Raw genomic sequence first — 22,457 nt, forward strand, 5'->3', positions numbered from 1 at the left:
TCCACGTTCTTTTTTTTTAAACCGGAAAATACGCCTGAACAAAAAATAAACACGTCAAAAAATCCTTGTGATTAAATTAATTACATCGAAATGACTCATTTAGTTTCTGATTCTAAAATGAGGTGGTAAAACTGCAAGACCGTCTTTTTTTGGGACCAATTTTAGCATTTCTGGTCAGGCTTCTACTTGGTCACCAAAAGCGAGTGGTCCTTCTCACACTCGCCTGTCACAGCACGACAGCGTTAGCTAGTCTGCATTTTAAACATACGAGTTATGCTTTTTTAAATTATTATTAACGTATGAACTAATACGCCACGTTTAACTAATTAATTTGAAATAAGATTTACGAATTGTTTCTCTTTTGTGTTAGTTCGTTTGCACGTGCGAAATGAGCCCCGGTAAGTTTCGATTGTCACGTGACGTAAACTTACTTCTGCGAAGTATTGTCATTTTGAAAGTCGCCCGAGGGTAATTTATACTAATTTTACTGACAGCAGCATGTGTAACTGTCGGCTTGTGGTGTATATTAAAAGGAATGTAAACCACCCACGTTTCCCCTTTACAGAAGTGTGTCCTTTCTGTGGAAAGTCCTTCAAGAGGTTAAAGAGCCACCTGCCCCACTGCAAAGCAGCTAAGTCCTCTTTGAGCGGCAATCAAACTGAGGTGTCTCCGCCATCGGGTCAACTAGAAGCAGACTTGTCTAAGATGACTGTGAAAAAGAAACCAACTCTCAGAAAAAAAGCATCACCAGAGTCATCTGTGAAAAGTGGAAAAGGTTCCCCTCCTTCTAAGCCAAAGAAAAGCATCCAGGCCTCAGTAGAGTCTAGTCATATGTCAACAGGACCGGAGTCCACTCCGCAAAGTCTAGCCACAAGCGTAAAGTCCAAATCGAAAGACTTTTTAGTTGTTGAATCCCCCAAACCCAGAAGTGGCTCTGAAAGGAAACAAATTATACCCACAGAAAAGGAAAACGTGGCCATAGAGAAGGCGATGCCCCGGATTACGCTCCAGCACGTTGGCAGCACATTAAACCGAGTCAAGACCAGCACACTAACCGTCAACATTGAAGCCACAAACACTAAACCCAGTCCAGAGTTAAACCCAGCTGGTACAAACATCAATTTAAAACCAAAACTATCTCTACTTTTGCCTAAAAATGATTCCTGTGGGTCCAAAGTGACATCCTGTAAACCAACATCCAAAGTGGATGTTCACCAGACTGAAAACGCCTCAGTACCTGTATGCTTTTCTGACCTCCAGTCCAGGACCAGAGACACAATGACAATGGAAAGGAGGAAGCACAACCCCTTAGGTCAGTATTCTTACAAAGTGAAAATGGCACAGTTGTTACATCAAAATATTAACTCATTGACTACTTTTTGAATATACATTTTCTTTTACAAACTACCACAACACATACTTTGTTAATTTTGATTGCTAACAACCCTTCCGTTAAAAAAGATTATATATATATATATATATATATATATTAGGGCTGTCAAACGATTAAAATTTTTAATCGAGTTAATTACAGCTTAAAAATGAATTAATCGTAATTAATCGCAATTAATTGCAATTCAAACCATCTATAAAATGTGCCATATTTTTCTGTAAATTATTGTTGGAATGGAAAGATAAGACAAGATGGATATATACATTCAACATATGGTACATAAGGACTGTATTTGTTTATTATAACAATAAATCAACATTATTAACATTCTGTTAAAGTGATCCATGGATAGAAAGACTTGTAGTTCTTAAAAGATGATTAGTACAAGTTATAGAAATGTTATAATAAAACGCCTCTTAATGTTTTCGTTTTAATAAAATTTGTAAAATTTTCAATCAAAAAATAAACTAGTAGCCCTATTCTGTCCTCAATGTGTGTGAGTACACAAATTGACAGATAGCGAACATAAGTTCCAAAAAGAAATCAGACGGTGTGGCAAAGTTGCATGGGCTTTACTGAAGTCATCTCTTTTTGACAGGAGCACATTTCTTGTATTTTTGTAAAACTGAAAATAACAAGGCAATGTGTCAATAACTTGCATAAATCACAAAATAACATAAAATGTACACACACGTGTCCATTTGAGCACTAGCACTAGCCAATTAGCTCACAAGCATCTAACAATTTAACTGCATTTCACCATATATGTGAACAAATTCAAATACACATCATCAATAACTATCTAATGCTCATGAATATAAACAAAGGAGGAATATAACTCACAAGCGATGCATGTATTAGACACAAACAGTGTGATGGGGCTATGAGAACTGCCACTGAATACTGGATGCGGACGTTAGCTGGTCTGAATAGCACTGTCTATTAGTGTGAGTTCGCGTCGACATATAATAACGTCAGAAAAGCGCGCCGAAACCCAAATAATCAGCTGCACTGAATCGGCAGCAGAGGGCGACATTACGCCACATAACATATGCAAGTCACACCCAAACGCCAGCAGAGGGCGGAAAAACTCCATAAAACACAATTAACAAGTTGGCCTTTCACTGTACTGACATTTAAATCTGTCTGAGCGGGCCTAGTGCGTTAATTGCGTCAAATATTTTAACGTGATTAATTTAAAAAATTAACGCCCGTTAACGCGATAATTTTGACAGCCCTAATATATATATATATATATATAGTGGGGAGAACAAGTATTTGATACACTGCCAATGGCTTTTCCCATTGACTGTGTATCAAATACTTCTCCTCCCCACTGTATATTCATATCCATGACTATGGCAGCCAATGAGTTAAAGCGTGTTAATATATTTTCTTTTACTAACCACCACAACACATTCTGTGAATACTATAATACTTAAAACAACACTAGGTAACTTAAAGCAAGACAAGTAACTTTTCAACCTTTATGTAATATTTTTATAACATGTGTGTTATTTCGACTCACAAGTAGTTGAATGACACCTCTTTTATATCTCCAGGGGGTCTGTGTCGCTTTCAGCAAGTTTGAGAAGGGTGGCAGGAACCCTGACACAAAAAAAAAAAACAAAAATGTGCTCTACGGCATACATCACTTCCCCCTTTCCCCATTCACTATAAAGTCGATGCAAACACTTTTGCGAGAATTCTGCAAAGATGGCAGAGCAACAAAAGAGACAAAAAGTTTTGTCTGAGGAGGAAAAAGGGAGGCAACCATGATATACACAATAAACATTGGCCCGGCTTTCACTCGCTGGCGTGACCCACCCTCCCCATCAATTGAACTTGTCAGCGCTGACGAGTTCGGTTGGGGTGGTGGAGTTAGCCACATTAAGCCACACGGTTGCTAACTGTCGTATGCTATTGTTTAACCACAACTGGATTCATTATCTTATTACTAATTTTTAGGGCTGTCAAACGATTAAAAATTTTAATCGAGTTAATTACAGCTTAAAAATTTATCGTAATTAATCGCAATTCAAACCATCTCTAAAATATGCCATATTTTTCTGTAAATTATTGTTGGAATGGAAAGATAAGACACAAGACTAATATATACATTCAACCAGTGACGTGCGGTCAGGAGAGGCAGGGGAGGCAGAGCCTCACCTGTCATCATGACAAAAAAATAATTATAGCATGAAATTTATATTAATATTTGTCCATTGCTCTTAATGTATGACTCATTTCAAACATTTTTTATAGTCAAAATCGCTGAATTTGCCTATTTCCTGTTCAAATAAAGAAATGAAACGAGAGGTGCGATAGCAACGAGATATAAATGAATTTGATTTGATTTGATTTGTAAAGCCTCATTGATTGTTGATACATGGAATTGGAGTGTGCTGGTTGCCGTACATCTGCATGTCGCCATTATGTTTCCAGATACGTTCATGTGACCTGATTTGACACAGTCTGGCTAATGTCTTTAACCCTTAAAGTTGAATGTTTGTTAGCGACATTTAGTTTTGCTGATGGGAAATAAAACCGCAGTGAAAAGGCACAGGTTGCGGCAGATAGTACTCTGCCGCACTGAAAGTGGGCGTACGTGAAACTGGACTTTCCGTCAAAGGTGGACGCGATTAACACAACACCAGAGCTAAAAGGTTTGCTTCAAACTACGGGACAGAAGATAACTCGCGCTTTTCAAACTGACTGGTACACCCGAAAAGACTGGCTATGTGGCTGTCCTTCGAAAAATCGCCTTTGCTGCTTTCCCTGCCTTTTCTTCTTAACTTGTGCCAATGTCTGGACTAACACGAGATATTGTGACATTAAAAAACTACCACGAAGCCTCAGCAAACATGAGAGCTCGACCACTCACATTCAAAGCCTGATTGCTTTAAAAACTTTTGGAAGCTCAAGGATCGATTTGGCTTTGACGAACAGCGGAAGCTCAAATCTGACTCTTTGTGAGTTTCATCCAAGTCTATGTCCACATCACTCTCTTCATTTTGGACAGCATCGATGACCTCCTGCACAGTGTAGAAGGTCTTTCTCCATGCTGAAGACATTCTGAAATGACAAAAACTAAATGGAAATAACATTATTACATGGGTGAGGGGCAAAGTAACCTATTTACACATCTCACTAGTCAAACAATAATGTCTGGCCAACTTATTGTGCTCTGATTATCAGGTGAGAATGTTCAAGAATGTGAAACCATCATCCCAAAAGGAAGGCATGTTGCATTTCTACAAAGATGATAATGTCTGCAATGGGAATGCATTTCCGAATGTTGCCGCCTTTTCTGGCACAACGCAACAGACACCCTTCAGCATCCCCCCAGATCTAACTACTTAGGCGATGAATTGAGCCAACATATTAGGCAGATATATACAAACAGAATGAGAAACTGAACTATTGTAGGTGACTACAATTGTAAGCAGTAGAAAGTGGTATGCTATTGCAATATATTTCGGTGATACAGCTTCTTGTAAATTGAGTTCCAAATAGCACTGGTTTGGAAATTAATTATAAGCAGTAGAAAGTGGTATGCTATTGCAATATATTTCGGTAATACAGCTTCTTGTAAAGTGAGTTCCAAATAGCACTGGTTTGGAAATTAAAAATAAATATAAAGCCTATATAATACAGTCCAGTATATCTGGAAAGTGTACTAGATGTGTGTAATTTTAAAATATATTGTGAAAAATAGAAGGTCCCTGTCAAAATGTCTATTTAGGCTACACTAGCCAGGTTACTTGTAAACCTACATCATGGCCATTTTGACTACCCAAGGGCCAGAGTTGTAAAATTACAACATATATACGAGATGCTCTAATTTACATTTGATGAATGTATTTCACAATAATTGCATATGTACATGGTCTAGTAAGTGTAATGATTAAAAATAAATAAATAAATAAAGGCATTATACTTACTTACATCTGATAAATCTAGTCCAAGGAACCAAAGTGTTGTTGCACTTCTAGTCCAAGGAACCAAAGTGTTGTTGCACAGCCAAAGTTCTGCAGATTCTGAAAGTCCTGGAACTGTGGGCAGGGCTTATATACAGATTTCCTATCCACACCTATTGAGAGACTGAACAGTAAGACCCAATGACTATATTAATGTTAAAAAAAAAAAACAACAACTTTCAACCCCCTTTTTTACAAAAAATAAAAATGCTGTAATTCTACAATGCTGGCCTCTACAGGGTTAAGTAGTAACTGGCTTGGCAGTGGGGACTGAACATAATTCATCTTAAAAATATAATGTGTAGAACTTCATAGAATAAAACTAGCGGAGCACTGAGAGCGCATAAATCCGCCTCAGCAGTCAAATTCAAAGCGTCACTATATTTGATAAGAGTGGGCACTTCGTGTACATTTATGCCCTCTTATTTTTTCCCCTCATGCCTCAAATTGGCATAATTCTTTCACACCATTTCACCTACCTAGCTAATTTGAATTGAATAGGCTAACAAGTTCTCTCAAAATTTCTGACCTTTGACCTCATTACCTCCAAATTTAATAACCTTTTGTTTCATGTTACATATTGTTCAATTTTGATCTTGAGGTATCGCGAATAAAACTTCGGAACTGAATAATAACTTCTGCTTTCTGTAGGTTTCACCTACTGGCCGAGATAATAAAATATACTACTAATAGCATTTCTTAATTTGCCATGCAGAGCGCAGCCTGGGTCAGGTGACACTGAGGGAGCTTCCTGAGTGGCTGGCCTGTAGGACGCCACAGCGCCCGCGAGATGCAGTAGATATGATGCAAAAAGGTGAATAAATTATTAGAGGTCGACCGATATATCGGGCTGATATATGGACCTTTCCCCAACATTGGCCATCGGCCGATTAACGAAAAATAAGCTGAATGGATTTTGATCAGGCATCTGTGGGCAACTGCTGACTGATGATAGGACCGTGCAGCAGCTTGAAGGCAGGCTGCTACAGGAAGCTTCAAGCTTGCCTGTTTTGTAAATATTGTAAGATTTTTTTTTTCCTTGCATGAGAGACTATGCAATGTTGCTTTAGCCTTCTAAGTTTTTTCCTGAGTGATCCTTACACTCTAAATGTAGCTTGTATCATTGGCATAGCATTTGCATTAGCATGCAAGCATCCTCTTAAACTCACTTGTTTACATCTCCTCGTGACGTCTTGTTGGGTTTAATTTAGGGCTGTCAAAATTATCGCGTTAACGGGCGTTAATTATTTTTTAAAATCACGTTAAAATATTTGACGCATTTAACGCACGTGCCCCGCTCAGATTAAAATGACAGCAAAGTGTCATTTCCATTTGTTACTTCTATTTTTTGGTGTTTTGTCGCCCTCTGCTGGCGCTTGGGTGCAACAGATTTTATGGGTTTCAGCACCATAATTATTATCGACATCAACAATGGCAAGCTACTAGTTTATTTTTTGATTGAAAATTATACAAACTTCATCAAAACAAAAACATTAAGAGGGGTTTTAATATAAAATTTCTGTAACTTGTACTAAGTTATCCTTTATGAACTACAAGTCTTTCTATCCATGGATCGCTTTAAGAGAATGTTATGTTAATGCCATCTTGATTTATTGTTATAATAAACAAATACAGTACTTATGTAGAGTATGTTGAATGTATAGATCTTGTCTTTCCATTCCAACAAAAATTTACTGAAAAATATTGCATATTTTATAGATGGTTTGAATTGCCATTAATTTTTAAGCTGTGATTAACTCGATTAAAAATTTTAATCGTGACAGCCCTAGTTTATTTGAAAATAATGTAATGTTCCTGCCGAGTGTTTATAATCGTAAAAAGAAGTGCTGCCTTCGTGGGTTTGGTTGGACTAGACCGAATTAATCCTTTGTTTCAGGTCATTGTTGTAAATATGAAGTTGGTAAAGCATTTTTTTTTCAAGTTACCTTTATAATCTACGCACTTAAAAAAAAAAAAAAAAAAAAGTATATTCAAATATCAGCTTACAAAATAAGATGAATTTTTTTTAGATATCTGTATCGGCATTTGAAAATCCCATATCGGTCGACCCATAATTATAATTATACACTAAACTGCCACTGCGTTAGCAACGTTTTTCCAAGTTTTTTAAAAATTTGTCACCTACAGGCTGGCAATGGTACTACAGGAGGTATATCGATGTGAAGAGAGGCGGCGTAGGCGGCATTAGTATGCTGCTGGCCGGATACTGTGTGCTCAGCTATGTCTGGTCTTACCCGCATCTTAGTAAGTATGCATGCATATGCGTGTCTTTACAGTATCATGATTTTGGGATAATTTTTTCCCCCCATTTATTTTAGAGAAGGATCGCTGGAGGAAGTATCATTAAAATGAATGGATATTCATTTGATTTGATCGACTCCCATGTAAGCAGTATGACAAGTCACCACTGGATGTCACTGTTGTCTTGCATCGTGTGCTCGCTCTGTAAAAGGATTAAAAACTGGCACATTCTTTAGATAAAATCTTTAAACCAGGATGTAGAGGCTGCACAACTACAGACATGTCTCTTAATTTTTGTTCTCCCTCCTAAAACCCGTGCCTATCCATTTATTGGAGGTTATGCCGCTTGATCCAAATGCCAAATAAAAATTCACGAGCATTTTTGTATTCAAACTGAATTTATTGTTGCTGCTGTAGGCAACACAACAATGAACAAGTGACGCCAAAATAATACAAAATAATTGCCATTTTCTCATTTTTTTTTTTAACATTCTTTTCTTCTTCCATACAAAAATTATAAATATTTTTTGTTTATAGAAAACAAACTATACAGATCAAGTCAAGACAGTTCGCGTTGAAAGCAGGACAAGCGCGGACCCGCGTAGTGATGACACAAAATGGCGATGTGGTGTAAAAAGAAAAGTGATCTTTCTTCCTTTAAAAATAGAACTAGTTGATTTTCAATGCAGATTTGCAGCTAGAAGATAGATTATGAATCCATCTATTTTCAACAGCACTTTTTCTCAGCATTGTAGCTGGAATTTGGCGCTGGATTAGTCGCCGGCCATATAGACAGCCATTCATTCAAAATTTTGTCGCAAGAATAGCTAAAAAACATGTTTTTGGAATGTGAGCAGAAGCTGCAGTACATCGAGGAGAACATGCAAACTAATTGTAATGTTGGCAGAAATTAATTGAATTTATTCAGTCATGTTTTTTTTTTATATGTAACAACACAGTGCAGTTTTAGTCCTATGTGATGTCAACAAAATATGCTTATTTGGTTGTGCTGCTGAGAAGAAAATAAAACAATGCGTACAATCAACAAACAGTTTTAAAACCAAAGCAAACAAATGTAAACAAAAATGAACAAAGTAACGTCCTCAATCTGAGGATTAATTTAATCTCCCCCTAGCGCAAACACATTGAAATGATAGGCAAGTTTGCGTGTTTGGCATGTAGGGACTCGCGTACCTTTAAGGTACAAAAGAAAGGGAAACAGCCAAAGAAAATGCCAAATTTGAAGTGAGCGGGTGTGGCATGGCGGCTTACGTGACACGCTTGCGTGCAGTCCGATATAAACGGCTTTTAGTGCAATTGGTCAAGGAAATGTAGGATTCTTCATGTAAACCCTTTGAAATAAAAGTATAGGCACGAAATTGTCACGGTGAACAAACTGGCCATTAAAATAAGAACTATGGATCCTTTTAAATTGCACACATTCCCACAGCGCCATAGGTGATTGGAACAAGTGCCTGTCTTTAGAGTACAGGGGGTCCTTGGTTGATGGCAAGGCAAAATTAAGGTAGGCTCACTCAGTGCCGTACTTACCGTTTGTCACTGGAATGTTTTCGATGTTCGTCCTAGAAGTGTTTTTTTCATGCAGGTATTTACTGTATGAAAGTGTGAGGTACAAATGGTGCAAAATGAACTACCTTGCGCAGCGGCGTAGGAATATGGCGGCACAATAAGGCATGCTCAGTTTGTGCCATATTCTCAGAATTTCATTGTATTTTAGATCTAAAGCCAAAATGTTTTTTTTTTTTAATTATATACTTAATCCTTTATAGGGCACTCATCTACCTCAGTGGCTGCCATTGATGGCGCTAGACGTTCAATCCATTTTAACGTGAGCATTCATAGCCAGTCCTAAAAAAAAAAAAAAAAAAGGTCCCATAGGATTATTTTTTTTAATATCTTAAATTACCATAAATAACATTTTAGGGTTCTGAAAGGCAAAAAGTAAGTCCTGTCACTTGTAATAAACTACTTTGACCAGCGGTGTAAGGAATTATCATTATGTTCCGGTTTTCATATCAGCGGTGTAAGGAATTATCATTATGTTCCGGTTTTCATATATTGCGTTTTTAATTACCTAAACCTGTTTTTAAACACAAATATTAACTGTAATTATGACATTTCCATACTACATCGTGCGAAAAATCATCTAATTTGCATAGCAGCGTAATAATACAGCTTTGTGTGGCACAACTTCTTGCTTTTCTTCATATTGTTTAAGGCTCAAAAGTGTTTCATTATACAAATATTTACTCTAATCATGACAATGCGTTAGTGTAGGTTAGTGATCAACTACTACCCGTTCCACCTCGTGACCAAATTCAGATCATGTTGGAAGGGAACTCCATCGCAAACCGAGGACCCCCAGTATCCGCCGATGTAAAACGAAGGTAGTGCTATGTAAAGAGCAGAACAAACTTCACAAATGAATGAGAACAAAGCTCCGTGTGGTTTGTTAACATTCTAGAATGCTGTTGACGGCCGCCTCCAGAGCGGAGTCTGTGTCCAGGTGTGGGGGCGATGCCGCCTGTTGGTGTGTGTGCCCCCTTTCTGCAAAAGATGAGTTGCTACCTTCCTCCCCCTGGGATCGCTTCACATCCAAGACGCTTTTGTTGCCCGTGCGTGAAGCTTGGAGTTTGTCATCGCCCCCTCCTCCCGGGTCGCCGAAGCCAGGCGGCGAGTCTGTCCTAAACGCCGGCTCATCGGAGTCAGTTGCGAGCGGCGGAGGAGAGGGGACGGGATCTGGCAAACGTTTGGATTTCAGCCCGCAGCAGAAGTCCTCCAGGAAAGCGTCTGAGAGGAGAGTTGACAGTAGAGCTGAAACGAGTACTCGAATAATTCGAGTAACTCGATTTTTTAAATTAATCGAGGAATCGTTTCATTTCGCCAGCACTAAGCATGACGTTTTGCCCAGGCTAATGCGGCACAACGCGCTGACGTCACGTACGTACAGGAAGAAGACTGAGGCGGCGGATATATTTGATTTCCACGATGCATGAATATTGATATAACGACGAAGAAACCGGCGGAAACGAAGAAAGAGGCACCAAGAAAAAGCAGAAAATGTCAAGATGTGGGAGCTTTTCAAGCTGGACACCAAGGCGAACACTTTGCGTTCACTGTCAGACAACTCTTGCATACCACTAAAGCATTTCTTCAATGCAACGGCTCCACCGAAGGTTTACTCCGAATGCGGAGGAGCGATACTCGGGACAAGGTAAAATTAAGTTAACGAAAGACTAATAAATAAAAGTAACGTTAGCCCTGCGGAGGGCTAGGTTTCTATTAATTATGACTACTGTCGATGCGCATCTTTCATACAGGCTAATCTGTAAAAACAGCGCTGTAGAGTTATGAGAGTAAAATAAAAACACAGCTAACTGTCAATTTTAGCTTAGTAGTCATTGATGGATAAAACATCAAGTAGCACTGGTGCCTAATACAGTAGGTATCATACATATATTTCGGACACTGGGAAAAAAATCTTATCAGAACTTAACTAGAACTTCAAATTAGCTTGACATGAATGGAAATTTAATTGAAAAACATGGGGAAAAACACCCAACTTTTAAATGATGTGTTTTATCAAGCGTAAGGGCATTTTTAGGTAAGATTTTTTTAAAGGAGCTTTTTGAGTGAAAGCAGTGATTGTTTTTTTTTAGTCACATCCGAGATGCAATTGTTGGCTGTTTTCACTAATGTACATCTAAAATAAAGACATTTGTCTAAAAATGGTTCAGTAGTAGGTGAAATGTCTTGTTTTCTCATGTAAATTTATAATTGATATTTACCTTTTTTTTTTTTTTTTAAACTGATTAATTGATGGAATTTTCAGTAGAAAATGCGATTACTAAAATATTCGATAGCTGCAGCCCTAGTTGACAGTGAAATGGTAAATTAATTTGAGTTACTCAAAACACGTAAACGTAGACAAAAAGTACCTGGATCCACGAGTAGCATACGCTTGTCTTGCGTTAGGCAGTGGCGCTCCTCTTGGTTGAAGGTCCTGTCGATCATCACCATCTCTGACGAAGGACTGGAATGCTGCCGTAACAACAGGGTTAACTCGTCAGAAGTATGAGTCATTTCAAATAGTTTAAAAAGTGACAAATAATGTTACCAACTCAAATGGAAGGAAAATGAAGAGGGCGTAAAAACTACTGATGGATTCAAATTCATGTTAAGTGGGCATTAATTAAGATTGCTGCGACTTTAAAGGCTACGTTCATACTACAGGTCTTAATGCACGAATCCGATTTTTTCGTGTTTTTTCCGACTCGAGTGAGGCATTAACTTGACGGTCTGAACGTGACAAGTCGCATAGAACTGGACCATTTCAAATCCGATATGGGTCACTTTCGTATGTGGTTCAAATCCGATCTGTGCCACATTTTTCCAGACTGTCGCGGCGGTCTGTACTGTCCCGTCTCTCAAATCGGAATTCATGCAGCAATTACGTCATCAAAAAGCGAGAGAGACGCCACGGTAGCAGTGCAGCTGTGCGTTATTAGCGCCTAGCTTGCCTTGAACACGGCTTTTCAGGAAGGGTCGGACTTGACAACAGTCATAAAAAAAATGAAAATGGGTTGAGGATAAGCCTGTGAATGATCGGTTTTCTGTCTGCTCCTTATAAGCAATATTTCAACATTGCTTACACGGCCGAGAGTCGGGGCAAACTGCGCGTATGTGTGTGTGACATGCACGGACAGTGCGTGCATGCTATCGATCCATATAATTTGAATATAAACCTAAACTGGGATTATTTATGTCTGATATTTGTGTTCTCTTTTTAAAAAGCAAAATATGATATCCCTGGAATGACGGATTACAGACAGCATGAGTGGTCATTTGTTTTGATGCTTCTGCTCAGCGCTTGTCGGAGACATCAAAGTATACATTAAATTTTCCGCCTTCGTAAATTGTGTTTTTTTTTTTTTTTAATTAAACAAGAACGTAAAAAAAAAAAAAAAAAAAACACGGTTCAGCCTCTTACACAATGAGTTACCACTAGAGGTGGGAATCTTGGGGTCCCTCACAATTCGATTCTGATTCGGAGGCTACGATTCGAATATAAATTATTGTTTACTAACGCTGGCGAGTGTCATTTCACATCTAATTCTCTATACATGTGTTAACGCCGCCGAGTCTGTCATTTCATGTCTACTTCTATATAAATGTGATATGTGCCGTAGCATTATGTCGGCGAAGTTTGTAGCAACTGGGCATTGCTTGTAGCGGCTGTCGCAGTTTTTTTTTTTTTTTCTAAAAACCTGTCCTTTTCAGCTGTTTGAAACGGAGAATGGAAGTCTGAGTGTCCCGTTGGTCTGAACAGTTTTTATGTTTCACATTGGAGTACGCCCTACTCCCAATCTGATCATTTAACATACTTCGTTTATTATGCCAAGCAGCAAACAGGAAGGGGTTATGGGGGAACACAAGAAGGAGAGAGACGGAAGAAACACAAAAAACAAGAAATACATTGACAAGGCTAACTATGAATATGTTGGTGCTATCATCAGCTAGATGTATTTCCGGCTAAAACCACGTGGGGGCCCTGACAACCAAGGAAAGACGGGGGGCAGTGCAGCCCATCCCTCCTCTCGCAGCCCAGTAAAGGGGTTATCATCAGCCCCCAGGGATCCAGGGTGGTCCCCTGGGCCACCCGCGCCCCCATTAACCGGCCTTCAAGGATGGGAAGAGGGGACGCACCACCAACCCCCATAAAATAGGGGCTGTCGGTGTTTTTTTATCTAGCGGCATGAGTTGTGGATGTTTACTCTTGGTCTGTTCCTCATTGCGTCCCGAAGACCGCGCTGACTGTGTTTTAGTTCTACTTAGTATATTTAAGTAATCGGAACATGGATGTTTGTGAATCGTTCTCGAATCTTCTGTGGCAGAATCAGAAATTTCACACACCTTTAGTTGCCACAGCACACTTATGACTGGGCTGCAAGTTTAACGCTGATCGACACATTTGTGCCTTTGATCTAAGTTTCTCTGGCAAGATCAGAGCTACAAACCTGTCAATCATCGTTAACTTTAAGTACCAAATGCAGTTTTGGCTGCGCCGCTTATGAGGGAGGGTGTGGCGCTGTACGAGCATTAAGCAGAAAAACACTTTTTAAAAAAATTAAAAACCTGATCCTTTTCACCCGATTTCCGATTGCGGGATTGGATTGGGACATCCCTATTAAATTTAAATGAACTGTTGCAAAATTGACATACTCATTAAAAAAATGTACATTTAGTTGCTAAAAAAAAATACATAATACTTAGGCATACATTTAGCCAGGGAGAATATGCTTAAAAGATAAAAATAAGATCTCAATTGCAATGATAAGCATCTCCACACTAACAAAAAAAAATATGTTCAAAATATGTTTGTTTTAGATTAAAAAAAAAAAAGGACAAGAAATCTACCGTGAGCAAGTATCTAGCAAAATAAATAAACTTGAATAAAAGGCTAAAAGACAAGGAGAAAAAAAATCACTTTCTGTGAACAGAATGAGAACACCTCTGGTTTAAATAAAATGGCACGACATTGAATACCTCAGATTCAGTCAAAAGCAGCCGTCTGTATTTATTGATCATGGCCTGGGTCTTCATCAAAACGTGAGTCGCAACCGATTCGAACTCCTCATCCACTGTCGATACAAAGAACATAGGATGCCATCAGTTAAATACTACCACTTCTAACCAAAATGGTTGAAAATAAATGTACCTTGCGAGAACTCCTCGTGGCTAGGCGGTGCACCCTGGAACACATGAAAGGGCAGGAGCCTTTGCAGCACGTCACTGAACGACGTAAAGTGTCTCCGGTCAGGCCTGTCCACCCGCTCGTGATGTTCCCTTAGCTGCTGTAAAATTCTAGATTTTTTTTTTTTTTTTTTAAAGAATAAAGCATGTTATATCTATAAAACATGTTATATCTATTTCGGGAGGTGTCAAGGATTAATATTCTTAAGTAACTGCATGACTTTTCTATAGGGTGAACTCACATTCCTCCTTTTGTCAGTGGTGCGGGGGCAGGCCTCTTCTGTGCGTTGAGCTGGACTTGTTTGACAGCAGCTCCTGAAGCATTCTGGGAAAAGCCATCAACGGCAGCTTAATTAAATCACTGCGGTAGCAGAATTACAACATACAGGATCAGCTTTAGGTAGTACAACTTGCAGAGTACTGCTCACCTGTCTGTGTTCTTGTGCGGGCGTGTTGGGTAAAGGAGACAAAGACGTACAGTTCGGCGTTTGCGTGACGAGAAGCCGCTGCACGGGGCTGCCAGAGTACTGCCCCTGGCTGATCAGTGACAGCCGTCCAGGGGCACACGTGGCAGGTGCGACGGTCTTCCGTGTTTGCGCTGCGCTGCCGGTCGTTGCTCCCTGATTCAATATTAGCTGTCCACCTGCCTGCGTTGTAAGTTTTTGCCCGGCGACTAACTGCACCGTGTTATGTGGTGCGATTTGGTCTGCGGTGGGGCCGTTATGGACGGCCAAAGGCGTAGGTAGCAAAAACTGTCCTGCTTGTATGTTAGTTTGTGGTTGCTGCTGATCCACCACCAAAGAGCCGTTGGTGGTCGACTGTGGTGTAGCGTTGGTAGTCACGCTAGCCAAGGTTGGGGCCGCAGGCTGGAGGCTGAATACAGTCTGAGTCCCAGTTTGATGTGGTTTAGGCTGAATGGGCCTGACAAGAGTCTGCGCCCCTCCCGGACCTCTATGGATGATGACGTTCTGGAGGGGAATGTTCTTGAAGCCCACTTGGCTCAGATGCCCCTGGGTGGGGGCGAAAACCTGCCCGCCTGGGGCCGGGGACCCCGACGTGGCGACGGGGCCGGCCGCCCTCAGCACGATCTGAGGAGTTCTTTCCAGACCACTCAGGGTCATGACTCCGCTTCCCGTCCCGAAGGACCCCAGCAGCTGGATGTGCTGCGTGGAGCCATTCGGCAGCGGCGACACGCCCTGAAGGAACTGTGCAGCCGGTAATGTCGTCGTCGCCGCTGTAGTAACCACGCCTCCCCCGTACCCCCCAGAGACCAGCTGGGAGGAGAAGGGCACAGGGGCCTGCACGAGGGTGGGCGCAGGCTGGGTGTCCAACAAGGCCTCCTGCGCCAAAGTCTGCTCCGTGATGTCGGCCTCCAGCAGGGACTTTTGAAGGATGTCGAAGGGCTGCTCTTCACCAAGGTCCACACCGCCTCCGGGGGGGCTCCCCACTCCCAGGTGGTCCTCGATGAATGAAAGGCTGCCAGAGAGCTGGAGGCCATCCCCCGTCGGATCCCCATCGAACCCCGCCATTGTGGAGGCACCATCTTTGAGTCCAGCGTTCGCCTAACAGAGGCATTTACAGAATTGAAGAATGATTGCATATGCTTTGGACAAATATTGTTTGATTTTATTAACACTTTCAAGGGCAAGTGACTATTTTTGGTCATTTAAAAAGCCCCACCCAATCCAGACGTATGGTAATGTGTTAATAAGGAATCAGGTAAATCAGGGGTCAGGAACCTTTTTGACCGAGAGAGCCAAAACACCCAACATATTTTAAAATATGATTCCACAAGAGCCATACAGCATGTGTGTGTGTATTTTATATATATATATATATATATACTGTACATACATATGGCGGAAAAGACTCAGGTGACTTGAGGTTCCGCTCTGAGACCCCCAATTTGCCAAATTTCAAAATTGTCCGATATGCATGTGTGATACATCATTGGAAAGCTTCAAATCTCAATTTTCTGGGGGAACAAACATTTTAGACATTTTTTTTTATTTTTTAAGTTTTTTTAAAAGGCAAAACCCTATCTGAAGGTGACAGCATGCGAGAGTAGAATTACAGATGCCATGACTTTAACGAGATATTATCGTGTACTTACCTTGTTTTGATCCAAAAACTCCATGTCGCATGTATCACTGAGTCACAGAAACAGCTGTGAATGGCCACAGTTGTATTTTGGGGGGATTTTATGGGTGAAACATGGTAATATAACAAAGGTTGCGATGCCGAAATCGTAGACATCAAGGAGTGGTGGAGATTTTCTTTATCATATATTTACCCTTTTAAACGTTTTTTTCAATTTTATTTATCATCTAAAAAATCGGGAAAAATGCAACAGTAACAAAAAAATAACAATTTTGCGATAGTTATGAGGTAGATATCCGTGACTTTTTTTACAGACGCCATTTTTTTCATTGTGACATAATTTGCTTAAAAGTTTAAAATATGCAAGTGAAATTTTTTTTAAAGTCGTTTTTTCTTTTTAAACAAAATATTAGACATCAATTAATAATTCTAAGGTAAAAATGACAAACATTTTGTATAATATATATAATTACTTGTTTTCATGGCTGGGTTGAAACAAAAACGGTTGCGCGACGTCTGTAAACGGGTATTTTCAGGGTAAAACTGGCAAATTTAAAAATAGTTCGGGGGCTTAATGCGCCCTGAATCTGCTATGGCAGCATATAGACATATTGTTCTATCAAACACAACAGTTGTTTTGGTTTAAAATACAGCAGTTCCTTTTAAAGAAGAGCGCAAGAGCAGAAACTGCTTTTTAAGTCTTGTCTGTGTTTTCCGCCATATATATATAATGTTCTGTTGCCAGCTTGTTTGAGCCAGTTTTGTGAACAGTTTTTTTCATGAACATTTGAACACATTATGCAGGAGCGTGAGTGAGGGCACGCTCGGCTTTTACGAGCAGTCGCCGAGTTGTGATTGAAATAAATTTTTAGAAAACAACAAAAGCCTGACATTGTTACTTGGGATGTTACAATCGTTGCTCAGTTGCGCACTCTCCACTTGGAAAATAACCAATAGAAACCTGGCTTTGCGCTGCTTATATTTCCTGGAAGAGGAAACCCCAACAAGGGGGGCGTGTGCCTTGACAGGTGTAGCCTCTCGGGACAGCCGTTTCGTGAGTCTCGCTCTCCTGGAAGTGGCAACAATTTTGACAGGCGAAAAAGTTATAAAAGTGAAACTGATTGCACACCTCTGTGACTTGGGTATCACGTAGTTCACTTTTGTAGTTTAATTTTCCCCTACGCATTTTTTATATACTCCAGTTTGCTCTGCATTGAGTTGGGAGGGGCCAGCCCCGCTGCTGGCAGAGCGGAGACTTAACACGCGAGACGAGCTCTGTACTAACGCCCATCTCCGTGCAATCCACGACGGAAGGACCACCAATGGGCACAGAACTGAAGCATATTATTGCGACGTTTGTTTGAAGGTCCAGGAAAAATGTGTGACATCACAGCTTGTTCATGTCAAGTGAACCTGCCGGTTCCACATTTAAAATTAGAGGTTGGCAGAGAGCCAGATGCACTCATCAAAAGAGCCAGATATGGCTCACGAGACATAGGTTTCCGACCCCTGATTTAAATGGACCCTTTTAAGGATTTTTTAAAAATCATATTTAATGCATGAACGAGTTAAATTTCTATTATGGTGGTTGTCGGGAATGAAGAGTGAGGATTGACTTATTCCACTTTGGAACAATGACGATATAGTAAAATGCTATGAATATTTCCCACATGAGCTGTAAATTGCACATGCATGACTAAGCAACTTTTTGGACTGTGGATAATTTCAAGTCGTTTTAGTTTTATTGCAAAATGTGGCAGTTAACTTTAATAACTGGCAAGAAGGATGATTTCATTCATCATGACTCATATAGTATATTGCGGAGGCGTGGCGAGCATATTGTGAACTTTTTGGATAATTTCTCATTGCTCTGCTCATTTCTATTGTGCCAAGTACACCCTGTTAAGAATAAATGGCAAGGTGCAATGCCACTGAAGGAATTAAAAGTAATTACATGACACGTCTACATTTCCCTTCATGGAATTCAAACCAGTTTCCTTTGAAAGAAGCATTCAAAGTATGACTCTTGTACTCACAGCATCACCAGCAAAGAAAGACGCGTCCGAGCCGTACGCAGCATTGGCTACGTCGTCCTCTTCAATCTGCATGAAATAGAACACGCTATTGCCAACGTCAAGAGTGGAAAGTTCCACGTAAACATGCTAAATGCGAACAGTTGTAAATAATTTTTTTAAAGAGCCACTCACGGACTTGCTGTTGTTGCCATGGAGATAGTCATTCAATGCATCCACATCTCTGAAAATGTCAAGTTACTGATGTTAAGTGGGAATTCAACAAAAATTCAGGTCACGTATTCCTAATGTTACGATATCATTGTTTGTTTTACCCTAAAATATCCAGAAGATGGCGGTCATCCTCATCATCCATGACACCTGAAGATAAACAACAGACCAAATGAACTTTGTTGAAAGTCACTTCAAAAGATTGCATACTTTATTAGCATCCATTTACTGGACACTTCAATGAGTCCAAAAGCTGTATTAATATTGCCTTTAAAAATATAATAATCCTCAATTCTATTAACACATAATAGTGCTATTATGGTTGCTATTTTGGCTGAGGTTTCCTCGTATTTTTGGTTGTGCCATTAGAGGTATGATAATGAAAAGAATGTGATTGTATACTTAGATTCTGTATGTACTTAAAAATACTTCAAACATTTGAACAAACATGTTTTCCTAATCATTTGACAAAATCGGCGTACTTTTTTCAACCTCAAGTTAATGACAAAATGTTACAAAAGACAACCCATGCTGTACAAGTTATGATCTTGTTAGTATAAGTTATTGTGCTGGGGGAAAATGGGCAGAAACGTCAACTAGTGAAGATAGAAGGTCGACGCAAAAGATTAAGAGAAGCACAATATTCCCCAACTGTATATAAGAATTGTTCGATTGCTTCTGGCATTCGAAACTATTATGAAGAAAAATTTTCAGTCGTTATAATAGCTAACAACATTGATTTTTAATCAGTTCACAACAATGTTTTGATGGCATAAAGCTTAAATTTTGCCAGTGAGAAAAAATAAATCAAGTTTATTGTCAAACATTCCACTTTCTCCCAAGTACCGTAATTTTCAGACTATATAGCGCATCTGACTATAAGCCGCCACCCACCAAATTTGACACGAAAATGGCATTTGTTCATGGATAAGCCGCACTGGACTATAAGGCGCAGCCATCCTCACTGTATTATTGGATATTTACACCAAAAGATATTAATCGATAAAACTTTATTTTACAGTGGCATCATAAGACTAAGACCAAATTAACCACCATGACGTTTTGAACCAATTGTCTACAAAGCTTAATTGGTTCAAGAAGCTTCATTTGGCCATCACTGCTTCCTTGGGGGTGACAATCAACCACTGCTGCCACCTGCTGTCAACACTGTTGTCATCCAACATGCCTCCTAGCTCCCTGCATTGTAGTGCTACAGATGTAAATAACAATCATAATTCATGTTCTGTTCTAATTATTTCCTCAGTTACTGTTCCAGTTGTTTCATAATTGCTAGTTATTGTATGTGGTAACACTTTGTCAGTGGCGCCATAAAACTATCATAAGACCATCATAATTATGACAAGACGATGACATGAGCATTAATTAATGAAGGCTTATGACAGATGTATGTTGTGTCATCCAGCAAATTATTTCACTTTTGAATGATGGAAAAGATCCGAGCTGGACATAAATTGAGTTAGTGACACATTTGCCGGATGATAATGACATCTGTCATAAGCATTAATTAATGCCCAAGATAGTGTCATGTCATAATTATGATGGTCTTAGGGCTGTCTTATGACACCGCCGTTACCTATTAACCCAAACGAATCAACAAATAAGCCGCACTGGACTATAAGAATTCAAAATGAATGGAAAAAAGTAGCGGCCTATAGTCCGAAAATCGAATCAGTAATCGAATTACTAATTTTTAACTCTTTGATGGCAATCAACGTCCAATCTATTTTAAACTTAGAGGGCTGGTATTGTCAACATCAATGGCAGTGAGTGAGTAAAGTGCATTAAGTGTCTTGACAAAACTTATGGCACTAATTAAATACAAATGAATTCACGGTTGTGTCCAATTTGTGTATATCTATTTTGCATCACTTACAGATTAGTATCTGGCCACATGGATCCAGTCATGTAACACACTTATGTTACCAGGAACGGGCCAGGCTTCATAACAGGACATGGGAAGGAAATGACAGTCAAGTTAAAAATCAGACAAAGAATGGGAGGGCTAGTAAGACGATGCAATGTATCACCATGGGAGTGCAGTGGAGTGTAGTCTTCCTTCAGACAACATGGCTACTGTACTGTGACACACTACACCCACCCGTCACTTTCCTGCCCTACAATAGTCACCACTCAGGGTGAAAATGCATTTGTGTGGAAGGAACTACACCGTGCTCCAAATAACCTTGAAGGGCAGACATAATGAATTGTTGGCTTTATGTCAGCCGTCAACTGTGTTGTGTAATAAATAAAGGGTGTGAGCAGGCCTTGCTGACACTAACATTCATGTTTTCAGTTTGTTGTGCAGGTGTTTGGGAACAATGTACATTTTCCATGCTAGAACGTCATTATTGCGCATAGAGAAAAGTAAGACTCAAATAACATTTTCTGCACTGTACAATCTAAACAAAATGGCTGCTGTGGAAGCCAGAGTATTTTTTTAAAGCGCTGCACCAGTCACATTCAGACTCCATCTTTGAACCATCCAAACAACAATAAAGCTTTTATTATAAATGTATTTGAAGTCCTTTTGGCGGCAGCAATTACTATCAACGGTAAAGTTATTACCGAGAAATATGCATTCTGCCGTTACGACAAGTTTTTTTTTTTTTTTTTTTTTTTACTGGGGTCAAAACAGCGTTGGGTTGTATTTTTTTAAACATATAAACGAGGGCAACAATGACTTTTAAGTTCGTATCAAAGCCACAGCAGTTTTGAAGGCACTTATTTGCCGAATGATTAACAAAAATCACTGGCGTGACAGTTTCGAATCGAGTCGCACATGTAGAATGGTGAGAAATGGCGCCGTAGCTAAACAAAATTGTGGAATAGCTTTAAAAAGGCAACATTCAAACCAAACAATTTAAAGAAAAAAAATCAGCCGTTTGACACAAGCGACAACTCCAACCCAGAGTAGGAGCCACGAATGTGTCGAACAAAGCTCGAATTGCCCTTCAAAGCCGCCCTAGCTCGAACGCCATGTTGTCACAATCGCGTCCAGTAAACGCCTCAAAATGGAGACGTGAAAGTCCGCTAAATGTGCAGCCTTTAAGCTTTTGTTTCCAAAACAGCCTCGTATCGACATAATCGCAGTCCGGGGGCCAGTCGACGTGATTGCCTCGACGCGTTTTGGGCAAGGCTTTCTCCCTCGTCCCGAACGGCGCCACACGTCACATTTCCCCCGAAGCTGAGGCTTGGCCGGGCGGCCGCACTCTTTCTCTAACCCGGTCCCAGTCTTCGTCGGCTCCGCTCTCTCAGGAGACATTTTGACGACCAAACGCTCGGCTTTACGGTTAGCTAGCCCGTCGAAGTGTCGTCGACGCCCTGCCTTTTTTTTTGGAAGCGCACTTGGACGGACAAGAACGAATCTATAAATATTTATCCCGATTAGCATAACATAAAGACTCGCAGAGGCAAACCCTCTTTTTTCTTTACTCCCATCTCCACTCCACTTGAAACCCAATATCTCCATTTGGCCAACTTTTAATTCGCTCGCCCCCTCCTTCTCCTCCTCCTCCTTCTTCTCCCTCTCTCCCACCACTCGTGTTATTTCGCCTCACTACTGTCTCCCCACACTGTGCTGCCTCGGCTCCATTTTCAAAGTTGTCTCCCTAACCCTCCCCGAAGGAGGAAGAGGGAAGGAGGCCGTGTGTGTTTTTTCCCTTGCAATTTTTATCCCAAAATGAT

At 40.1% G+C, this 22,457-nt stretch overlaps 2 protein-coding genes across 4 annotated transcripts in view; one reads left to right on the plus strand and one right to left on the minus strand.

Moving 5' to 3' along the window:
- The first annotated feature begins 85 nt into the window (after positions 1-85).
- On the plus strand, positions 86-8,260 carry si:dkey-21c1.4 (uncharacterized protein C17orf80 homolog). Of its 2 annotated transcripts, XM_057825464.1 has the most exons (5): positions 86-398; positions 566-1,312; positions 6,089-6,187; positions 7,522-7,638; positions 7,713-8,256. In XM_057825464.1, the coding sequence occupies exons 1-5, from the start codon at positions 389-391 to the stop codon at positions 7,739-7,741; spliced, it is 1,002 nt and encodes a 333-aa protein (XP_057681447.1). In that variant the 5' UTR covers positions 86-388; the 3' UTR covers positions 7,742-8,256. The 2 variants fall into 2 exon arrangements, with proteins under 2 accessions (XP_057681447.1, XP_057681448.1); XM_057825465.1 differs by lacking the exon at positions 6,089-6,187 and having other exon boundaries at positions 7,713-8,260.
- bicral (BICRA like chromatin remodeling complex associated protein) overlaps positions 8,015-22,457 on the minus strand; it is a 15,119-nt gene continuing 676 nt past the window's right edge. The window contains exons 1-11 of one of the 2 annotated variants that reach the window (XM_057825460.1): positions 20,801-22,454; positions 20,647-20,711; positions 18,857-18,902; positions 18,717-18,765; positions 18,546-18,611; positions 14,838-15,971; positions 14,652-14,734; positions 14,375-14,520; positions 14,203-14,297; positions 11,595-11,697; positions 8,015-10,446 (exon numbers count right to left, since the gene is read on the minus strand). In XM_057825460.1, the coding sequence (XP_057681443.1) occupies positions 10,109-10,446; positions 11,595-11,697; positions 14,203-14,297; positions 14,375-14,520; positions 14,652-14,734; positions 14,838-15,971; positions 18,546-18,611; positions 18,717-18,765; positions 18,857-18,897 (2,055 nt within the window). In that variant the 5' untranslated portion in view covers positions 18,898-18,902; positions 20,647-20,711; positions 20,801-22,454 and the 3' untranslated portion in view covers positions 8,015-10,108. Of the gene's footprint in view, positions 10,447-11,594; positions 11,698-14,202; positions 14,298-14,374; positions 14,521-14,651; positions 14,735-14,837; positions 15,972-18,545; positions 18,612-18,716; positions 18,766-18,856; positions 18,903-20,646; positions 20,712-20,800; positions 22,455-22,457 lie in introns of those variants that run through there. The other variant, XM_057825458.1, reaches the window with a different exon arrangement.

The sequence above is a fragment of the Corythoichthys intestinalis genome, chromosome 21 (assembly GCF_030265065.1).
Source record: "Corythoichthys intestinalis isolate RoL2023-P3 chromosome 21, ASM3026506v1, whole genome shotgun sequence".
NCBI classification, from domain to species: domain Eukaryota; kingdom Metazoa; phylum Chordata; class Actinopteri; order Syngnathiformes; family Syngnathidae; genus Corythoichthys; species Corythoichthys intestinalis.